An 11,020-nucleotide genomic window follows, 5' to 3' on the forward strand; every position below is an offset into this window, starting at 1 on the left:
GTACTAGACTTAGAATCATGATCAAATAAGGATTTCTCGGAGATAAGCTTGAAGAGGGATTGAGATTAGAATTAGAACTAGATTAGGATTAGACTAATTATAACTAGATCAGGATTAGATTACTTTGCTAATAAGTTTTCTCTTTATTTTTTTTTTTACTTGGCCGTCCCATTTATATATATATATATATATATATATATATATATATATATATATATATATATATATATATATATAAAATTTATATAAATACAAAATAAGTCGGATATATATATATATATATATATATATATATATATATATATATATTTACTAGTTGATAAGTATTATTAATTTATCATTTTGGTTCTTTAAGTTTAATTAATTTTATTTATTTCCCATTTGTTTTTATAGTATTAGGGTTTATAGTATTAATTATTCATTAGGGTTAGGGTTTAAATACGTGCATTAATTATTGAGCATTTAATATCTGGATAACAACCCTAATGACAATAAACAGGATCAGGAAATGAAACCCTAAGGGCAATTTGGTAAATTCAGAATGGAAAAGTGAGGGTTGTTATAAATACTCACACATAACAAGAGATAGTTATTCTAAAATCAATCATATGGATATTTGCACAACACTATGGTTTAAGCTTTAGCAAGCTTACTTGCAATATAACATATTGCATGATTAATGTGTAAGCACACATTAATGTCCAACACATGTACAAGGAAAGAGCAATCTATAGTTGGGACTTGGTGATCATCCTAAATGTATCTAAGTGTATTTTAGGATTACAAGTCTTTACTTAAAAGTATTGTTCTTCATTTAGCCTTAATTTGTCACTAAGTAATCTTTAATTGTAATTAGTGTTCTAGTGACATTAGCTTATGTGTGTTGGTACTTGGTGATCATCCTAAGAATGTCTAGACAAGTTTTAAGATCAACAGTTGTTGATTAACGCTTATGTGTTATGCCTAATCATGGTTAATTTGTCATTAAGATGTAATTAAGCGTAATTAACCAAGATTGGTGTTTTTATGACCAAGACTTAATTGAGTATGGAAAGGACATTTATTCTAAGCGTGTTGAGAAAGGTTTCATGAATTATAGATGTCGGGAAGTGATCAAACTAAATTTGATCAAAAATGGTGACGGAGAATTCTGCGGTCGCACTACGGTTGACCATGGTTGCAGCCGTGCAACTTGTGCTCATGTGCGGTAGTAACCAAACCATAACACACTTTTCCACACATGGGTCAAGTTTGGTGTGTTCATTACTTTGGGAAAGAGTATCCTTCAGAGTTTTTGTGCCCAAAACTTTAGTAGGTAAACGATTAATAAGATAGGTAGCGGAAGCAAGAGCTTCAAGCCAAAAACTCTTCGAGACTTTAGATTAAATTAATAAAGCTCGTGTCTTTTCTAGGAGTAGTCAATTTTTTCTTTTGGCTACTCCATTTTGTTCGGGAGTATGAGCACATGAGGTTTGATGGATTATTCCGTTATTTTTGCAAAAAAGTTTCATAGACGTATTAACAAATTCCCCCCCTAATTATCGGATCTTAGAATTTGTATACCTTTGTTAAATTGTGTCTTAATCATCTTATAAAATTGGGAGAATTTCTCAAAAACTTCCGATTATTTGTTAAAAAATAAATCCAAGTCATACGGGTATGGTCATCAATAAATAAGACAAAATACCGGTAATTTTCCCCCCATTAACCGGAGCTGAACCCCATACAACAGAGTGAATAAGAGTAAAAGATATATCCTTTCTAGTATTATTAGGTTTAAATGTACTACGGTGGCTTTTCGCCAAAATACAAGTTTCACAATTAAAAACAATATTTGACGGAAGCAAACTAGGAAATAAAGCATGTAATGTGACGACCCGGAAATTTTCAACCAAATTTAAACTTAATTCTTATATGATTTCGACATGATAAGTAAAGTCTGTTCGACTGAGTCTCAAAAATTTTGAACTGTTTGAAATATTCAATTGACCTTTGACCATCTCCGACGATTCACGAACAATTATTTGTAAATAAATAGGTAAAAATATAAATATAAGAATATATAATATTTTAATTTAATAAAGTAGATTTTTAAATAACTTGAAATATAAATGTAAAATAATAAGTAGAATAAATAAGTACTGTAATATATATAAATATGTATAGGTTATTATAAAATTATGATATCTGTTAAATATATACAAATACTAACTATTCAGAAAATGTCATTATATAATATAATATTACATAAATAATAAATGGTACAATATTAAATTACAAGTTTGAATATAATTGATATTATTTACATTACTTTCATTATTATTATTATTAATATTAATATTAATATTAGTATTAGTAATATTATTATTTCAAATATAAACACACACACACACACACACACACATATATATATATATATATATATATATATATATATATATATATATATATATATATATATATATATATATATATATATATATATATATATATATATATATATATATATATATATATATATATATATATATATAAAGTTTGAAAAGTATAAGCTCTCATATTATTATCATTATTAATACCTTTAATAATATTAATATCATTATAACTAATGTTACTTTAGTATCATTAATAAAAATTATTATTATTAACATCATTAGGAATTAAAACTATTTTAGATTATCATTATTGTTAGTATTAATACTATCATATTATTCTCTTTATAAATATTATTATTGTTAATATTGATATTAATATTCGTATTGTTAATTGTATTATATCTAAAATAATCATATATAAAATTTGATATGAAAAAGTTATTATATTATTAGTGATATTATAATCATTAATAATATTAACATAACTAATAAGATTAGTATTATGATCATTTTATTATCATTATTATAGTTACTAGAAAATAGTACAATTTATTACATTTTAGTATTATTTGATAATTGATAATATTATATTTATCATTATTAATTATATTATTAATATTATTATTAAAATTTTAATTAATTATCAATATATAAGATCTTGCGTACGATTAGGGAATCAAAAGTTGTTTTATATCTCAATCCAACTGTACTCTGATTTGTTCTTATCTCCAAACCCGTGTTAAGATTCGAAATCAAGACAAATGTATCCAAAAATCCTTTGCAAGTCTTAATCTGGTTTTTATTTTATTTTTATTTTTTTATTCTGCTTGATTAAAACTGTCGATCCAATTTACATTATAAAACAATTGGTAGTTCAATAAAATTGATTAACTCATTCGTTTCATTCAGTACCATTATCAATTATAATAACTACACACTTTTACCTAATTTATTTATACAGAAAAATGAAGAAAAAGCTCGAGTAACTCTGTTCTTGATTATTTTAGCAAAAACTCGAATTCGAGCTTCATTTCAAAATCTATAAATGCCATTCTGTTAGAAATCTTCCATGCAAACTTTCTGGGAAGTTTCATTTGCCAATTTTTTGTATCAAGTAAGAATTTCGAAGTCAAAGTTGTTAAAACAAAAAGTCAAACTTTGTTCTTGAATCGAATTCGAATTATCCGTGATGATTCAAGTTAAATTAATGATTTGTAAAGTTTCTGGGAACGGTTTACTATCTTTTTTATGTTATACATATAGTCTAAAACTTTCTTAATTTGCGAATTTGATTTTGAGTTGAATAGTGTTCTTCAACGACAGCACAGCAGGATTTTTTTTTGATTTAATTGAACCGAAATTCGTTACAGACCATTTACAATTTAATTTCAAACTTTATTTAAAACATAAATTAGTTATTGGGTTGAGAGTGGGTTCCCTGGTCGAGCATGTAATCTGAAGAAGATGATTGTATAAACGAAATATATTTACAGTTTATATATTTTTAGAGAGGGGATTAATCAGAAAAGTAATGGGCAGCGTAATGGTGCAAGGTGTTGGGTTAAACCGAGAGGTCTCGGGTTCGAACCCCGGCGGTGGCATATTTTTTTTTTGGAATCTGTTTCTTCAAAGGTTGTGATCTTTTATTATTATTATTATTATTATTATTATTATTATTATTATTATTATTATTATTATTATTATTAATATTATTATTATTATTATTATTATTATTATTATTATTATTATAGATTGTTATTATTGTTATTGGTTGAAATTATTATTATGTATTAGTAGGATTATTAGTATTATTATCATTGTTATTATTATGTTTATGAATATTATGAATATTATTATAATTTCTATAAAAATCATAAAATTTATTATTTGTTCATTAAAAACTAATATTTGTATCATTTTATAAGTTATAATATTATTATTAGTATCATTACTAGTATTATCATTATTATTAGTGTTATAATTATCATTATAAGTTCTATTATTGTTATTATTCATTATTATTAATATCCTTATTATTAGTATAAGTATCATTATTATGATTATTATTATTATTATTATCATCATAATTAAAAGTAGCATAAACATTATTAGTATTATTATTGATATTATGATCATTATTAATTATCGTTATTGTTATGTTAATATTAATAATATGATTTTTAATATTACCATTTTAGTTATTATTAATAAACATCATTAAGTATTGATAGTGTTATTAATATTGATATAAGTATTATTATGATTAGGATTATTATTATTATTGTTAATATGAAAGTAATACAAACTATTATAATTATCGTTAATATTAGTATTAGTAACATTAAGTATTATCATTATTATCATGTTTACCATTACAAATAATATTTTGGTATTATTATAATTACTAATTTTAACAAACAAAGGTTATATATATATAAAACTATATAACATAACAAGATGTAATATTTTTGAATATAAGTTATTAATATAAATAATTATATCATTAATAATAATATATATATATTTATTCGATTACAAGAATGTGTTAATGTATATACAATGATATAGGTTCGTTAATCCGAGGCCAACCCTGCATTGTTCAGTTCAGTCGTATGCATATTTTCACTACAAATTATCGTATCGTGAGTTCATTTGATTCCCTTTTACTTTTTACATTTTTGGGACTGAGAATACATGCGCTGTTTTTATAACTGTTTCCTAAATGCTTTTGAGATATATTTTTGAACTAAGAATACATGAACTGCTTTTATAAATGATTGACGAAATAGACACAAATATTCAAAACTACATTCTATGATAGATTTATTTGGATTCAGAGGTTCGATTTAGTAGGTAACGGAGAGATGATTTTGCATTGCGTACTCATTAGCTCCCGTTTTAACTACCATCGGCGGGATGATTTTGCATTGCACGCACGCACTAGCCTCCGATGTATTGTATTGTAATATAGTCGAATTTGTAGTTGGTAACGGAGGGATGATTTTGCATTGCGTACGCATTAGCCCCCGTTTCAGCTACCCTCGGAGGGATGATTTTGCATCGCGTACGCATTAGCCCCCGTTGTAAGAATTATATTGTATTAACTACCACGGTGAGATGATTTTGTCATTGCACTACGCATTAGCTACCATTGGTGAGTTATTTGAAAGGTTCCGGTGTTCTTCATATGAATGATTTTACAGCAGGAATAGACCTGCACAGATTGTTTTCTAATTATGAGTATCTTGTGGTCTATTATATTATTGAAAAATGATTATTAATGATAAACTAATGAACTCATCAACCTTTTGGTTAACACTTGAAAGCATGTTTATTCTTAGGTATGAAAGAAATCTTCCGCTGTGCATTTGCTCATTTTAGAGATATTACTTGGAGTCATTCATGACATATTTCAAAAGACGTTGCATTCGAGTCGTTGAGTTCATCAAGATTATTATTAAGTCAATTATAGTTGGATATATTATGGAATGGTATGCATGCCGTCAACTTTCGATGAAATGAAAGTTTGTCTTTTAAAAACGAATGCAATGTTTGTAAAATGTATCATATAGAGGTCAAGTACCTCGCGATGTAACCAAATATAATGTATTCGTCCTGATGGATTAGGACGGGTCATTAAATGTAAATATCCAGCTGATGGGTGACCCAACCTTCTATGACATAACCAAGATTCCCTCGTAGGTGTTCTGTGCGCAAGTGACACAGTACCTTGTTGAGAAACTTCACCAACATAGTATAACCCCCCTGTTCAGTGCCACGTCCAATTAACAGTCCTGTCCGGATGTCCTGCAAGATGCACAAAGTCGGATACAATAGGACTTTGCAATTTAATTCTTTTGTAACATGACTTACCGATAACAACTTATGAGATAAAGCTGGAATATATAGGCAATTAGGTAATTTAATTTTTGGAGAAATTTCAATTGTTCCGCCATTTTTAACATGAATAATTTTTCCATTAGCCGTTTGTACTTTATTTTTCTTAAGTTTCGTTTTAAAAACAATATCTTTTTCGTCAAATGTCATAGTGTTGGTTGCCCCACATTCAAGTATCCAAGACGTTGATTTAGAATTATTAGATACGACATTAGCTTTAGAAAAAACATCATTTTCTTGTATTTTATTTGAAATGGAGTAAGTGTTTTGTGACGGAATAGTCAACTCGGGTTTAAAGTTATCAAGCCCTTTTATAATCTTAGATCCTTTATATTTAGTCCAACCAGAATTTTTAGGCCCAATATGTTTCGTGGGTAATGGTACGCATAACGATCCGTCTCAAAATGACACTAACAAGTAGCAACCGGCTAGGATCTTACTCGACACGGTCCATCCCGGAAGAAGGATCCTTCCCAACAGTCATCCGGCATCATCTCAACAATTTTACCACGCCGGGCGAACGGCTAGTCAGGAACGTTATATAAAAGCCCAGCCCAGATGACGTATACGTAACCGGTATCATGTAGCCAGTCATGATGATTGTAACCGTGAAGAAACACTTGGAATAAATAGAGAGTAAAATCTTCCCGGCTAGACTAAAAGCACCGTGATGCCTTAGCCGGGACCAACATGCCACCAGCACCGTCACCCCTTCCCGATTCGATATCCCAATCCGACATAAGGACACCTTCCCGGGTCAAACATGCCATCCCGGATGAAGTGCACTGTCCCGGAACAAACACTTCATCCCGGAACGAGCATGCAAGCAAGTTGCATGCCACGTCAGCCCATGAATCTAGGAAAGTTTGTTAGGATCTGCTCGATTATTCCCATGAAAAGGACAGGTGCCACGTCACCCCTTGGGATTGGCAAAGTCAGTTACAACCATGAAAGGGACATGTGCCACGTCATCATTCCCTCTTAACATCTATAAATACGCAAACAAGACCACTCATTCACAGAACACTGGATGCATTAATGTTACTCTGCCCAAATTAGCTACGGTAGCATTACTCCAGTCGTTAACTCGATTTCGATCAGCACTCCGATCATCGCCGAAGATGATCTTCACCCTAAGATATTAGCTTATTCGATTCCGATCGAATAAGGCTAATTCAATCGATTGTTTTACGCCCTTGGAATCCAGATTCCAAATCGGGGTTCGCACAATTATTGGAGTTAAAACATTCGACCTACTCTTTTTCCCAAATCAAGCACGCAAAATCGAAATCTAACTACACCAGACGATTTTGCTTTGATCAAATGGCGCTACCTAAAGGTACGAACAACACAGTGAAACCAAATAGCGAAACGGCAAGCAAGAAAGGCACGAGCGATGACGTTCAACCACCTTTGAACAAAGGGAGCTCACCAACGGTGGAGCCACCTCACCCACCAAAATAATCAATCGCTCACATCCACTCCGTTGACGCGTCGGGAGACGAGATAAATGTCTCCGACGATGATGAGGACACACACGAGGGATCACCACCCGGCGGAGATAGGTTGAAGCTCGGTACTCTTGGTCTCAAAACTGGTGGTTCAAGCGGCATCGGATCGTCTCACAAGGACACCGACCTGATCACTAAAATGATCTCAGCCGACGTTGAGAAACAAGTAATCAAAAAGCTAAAAGTCATGCTGAACGATAACAGTCTAGCAGAGAAGCAGCAATCGCAAACTTTAGACGTTTTGAAGACTAGCCCACTGTTGAACACCGGTGCGGGAAGCGAAGGTGTCACTAAGGCCGCCGCAAATGCATGGCTAACCGAGCTCCTTGTGCAGGCTGCACTGCCAGCGTACAAACACTCTTTGTCTCAACCCGCCATCCAGGGAACTGTACTTGAAAATTTATTCGCCTTAATCACCGGTAACAAAGCAAAGCGACCGGTTGAGATGTCGGCTACTAGCCAAAAGCTATGCGAACGGATCGCCGACTGTATACTCCCTGCTAACATCATCATACCTGTCACTTTGGGGGTGTACAATGGCACTACTAACCCGGATGATTTCCTATAGATCTTTAAGGGCGCCATGAAAACCCAACACTGGAGTGATGAGGTAGCATGTCATCTCTTTCCGGCTGTACTACAGTCGGCTTCCAGGGAATGGTTCGCAAAATTACCACCTAACGGAATCACATGCTTCGCAGACTTACGAGAAAAGTTTCTCATGCAATATCAGAACCTCCGCCGACACATGTATAAACACCTGTATGCTCACGAAATCCCAATGTACTGGGGAGAGAAAATTGAAAGCTTCATCACAAGGTATATGCTGGAGTGTCAAAAAATCCCAGGGCTCCCGGAAACGCAGCAGATTTCTGGATTCATAACATGCCTGGACAAAGATGCACACCCATCACTTGTATCTGAACTCCGATGGAACATCCCAGGTACATTTGCAGATGCCTTGACGGTAGCAAGGCAATACCAACACTCGGGGAGGGAGAGACGGGCTGGGTATCACCCTGAAGAGAAGAAAAAGGAAGAGGAGAGGAGAAGCGATAGCAGGCACCAACGTGACAGCAGCAGGCGCAGTGAAAGCCATCACAAAAACCACAATAGTCATGGCAAAATCCATGACAGCTGCAGGCATGACATGAGCAACCAGAAACCATATGATAAAGGGTCTATGATCGACAACCTTTCCAAAATCCCAAGGGAGATACTGTTAACCGAACCCGTGATGGCAAAGTTTACCCCTCCGGCACCACTTGAAAAATGGGACGGTCAAAAGTCAGACAAGTATTGTGAGTTTCATGAAGACAATGGTCATGACACCGATGAATGCAAAGCGTTTATACGAGAAATCATCGCTAAAATCAAGGCAGGCGAACTTAATCACTTATTGTCAGGACGGAAGTTCAAAAAGGCTGATCCCAATAAAACATTCAGTTAGCAAAAGGAAGACGGTAAGAAATGTGAGAAGGCGAAAGATAAAGTTGTCATTAACATGATCAATGTCGAGAAGGATGAGTTTGTCCCGCAGAGCTCTTGGAAAGATGCTTCCATCACATTCCCGGGACTACCGCCACAATACTCTTGGAATGAACCAGTAGTCATTACCGGCCTGATAGATGGGTTCCCGGTCAGCGAAATGCACACCGACACGGGAAGTGAAGTTGAAGTCATGTATGCCCATTGCCTTTCAAAACTCCCAAAGTTTGTCGGAAGGAAGATGAGACAATCTAATACTGTCATTTCTGGGTTTACGAGTTCCAATGAAGAACCCATAGGTAAACTTAAGGCAACGATCACGGTGGGTATTCAACCCTATCTCCATAGTGAAGTAATCGACTTTTATGTCGTCAAATCTGTGACTGCTACGAATGTGATACTGGGAAGACAGTTCTTCAGGAAATTTGGTGCAATAGCCTCTACCGCTCATGGTATACTCAAACTCCCAACCCGGCGAGGTGTGGTAACGGTTCAATCCACCTGACACCCTTTCCCCGGGAACAAGTGCATTCGAGATAGGCAATGCACCGAATCATGGGAGACGCCACATGTCATGGAGGAAAAACGTGTATCTGTTCTTAGAAGGCTAACTTTTTTCTCCCCATCAGCACACTTCAGTGGTAAAAACCAGGTCACCGTCGATGAGGCAGAGAAGGCTGTAGCCGGCTGGCGTCACCGGCCGGGAAGGGAAAAACCATTTAATAGTGTGTACGAAAAGGCTGAACCCTTCAGTCCGACACTCAAACGTCCCAGGATTAAAAGCTGTGAGAGCTCCAACCGAGACAAGAGAATGATTGAAGGAAACAAAAGTGTCTAAGTGACACAACTGAGATTTAGATAGATACTGTGACTGAAAGTGATCACTTCAACCCATGGTTATCTTGGCGTTTACGTCTTTTCTTTTTCAATATAGAATCTATGTATGTTTTTCCTTTTTAAGGAATGAATTAAAGAATTTTACCATTTACAATAACTTAGTCATTATGTTATTTACAACGATGTTCACACAGCAATAACCGGCTAGCGGCAGACAGATTCTAACATCCACATAAGTCCCATGCAAGTTATTTTGTACCTCCTTAAGAGGTGATTGTCTAGCCCTCGTCGGTACGAGTTTATACTAATAAACGGCCAATGAGTAGATGGCATAAACACGCGTGACTGCACGGTGTACACGCCAAATCTAACACAAATGTAGCCTAGACCTACATATGAAGATACGAACTAGTTTAACTGAAGAAAAATGTGACACAAAATACTTGAAATGAAACTTTCATTAATTACACACGTTTCATTACAAACCACTTCAAAAATATGCTACAATGTGCAATACAACAAACTAAAATTTAAAGTTTAACAGTTGCTGCATGGTTATCGCCTCATCAGAGCAGAGATCTTCAAAACTGCCAAAACAGATCTCTTTCAATGCCTGTTGAGCGGCCCGGAGCTCCTGTACAGCAGCAGGATTCACCTTCCCAGCAATATCTGGATGCAAGGAGACGGTCCCACTAATGTGATGCTTCTGCATCAACCTAACGGCGTGGGTAAAGTTGGCCGCCCCAAAGCTGTCCAAATAAGCCTGGAAGGGAGTCTTCACGATAGGAGAATTGATGGCCTTCCTCAAAATAGAAGGAAGGGCACCCTGCAACCGCAGACACTCCATTGCGGCCACTTCTTTCATTTGGATGGCAGAGGATACCTCTTTATTCTTCTCCTCCTCCTTCTCAG

General features: G+C 34.1%; 1 protein-coding gene across 1 annotated transcript; it reads left to right on the forward strand.

The window, feature by feature from the left end:
• Positions 1–8,366: 8,366 nt before the first annotated feature.
• LOC139869297 (uncharacterized) lies at positions 8,367–9,233 on the forward strand. Its single transcript, XM_071857609.1, has one exon. The coding sequence runs from the start codon at positions 8,367–8,369 to the stop codon at positions 9,231–9,233; it is 867 nt and encodes a 288-aa protein (XP_071713710.1).
• Positions 9,234–11,020: the final 1,787 nt, after the last annotated feature.

Source organism: Rutidosis leptorrhynchoides, chromosome 9, assembly GCF_046630445.1.
Source record: "Rutidosis leptorrhynchoides isolate AG116_Rl617_1_P2 chromosome 9, CSIRO_AGI_Rlap_v1, whole genome shotgun sequence".
NCBI lineage: Eukaryota > Viridiplantae > Streptophyta > Magnoliopsida > Asterales > Asteraceae > Rutidosis > Rutidosis leptorrhynchoides.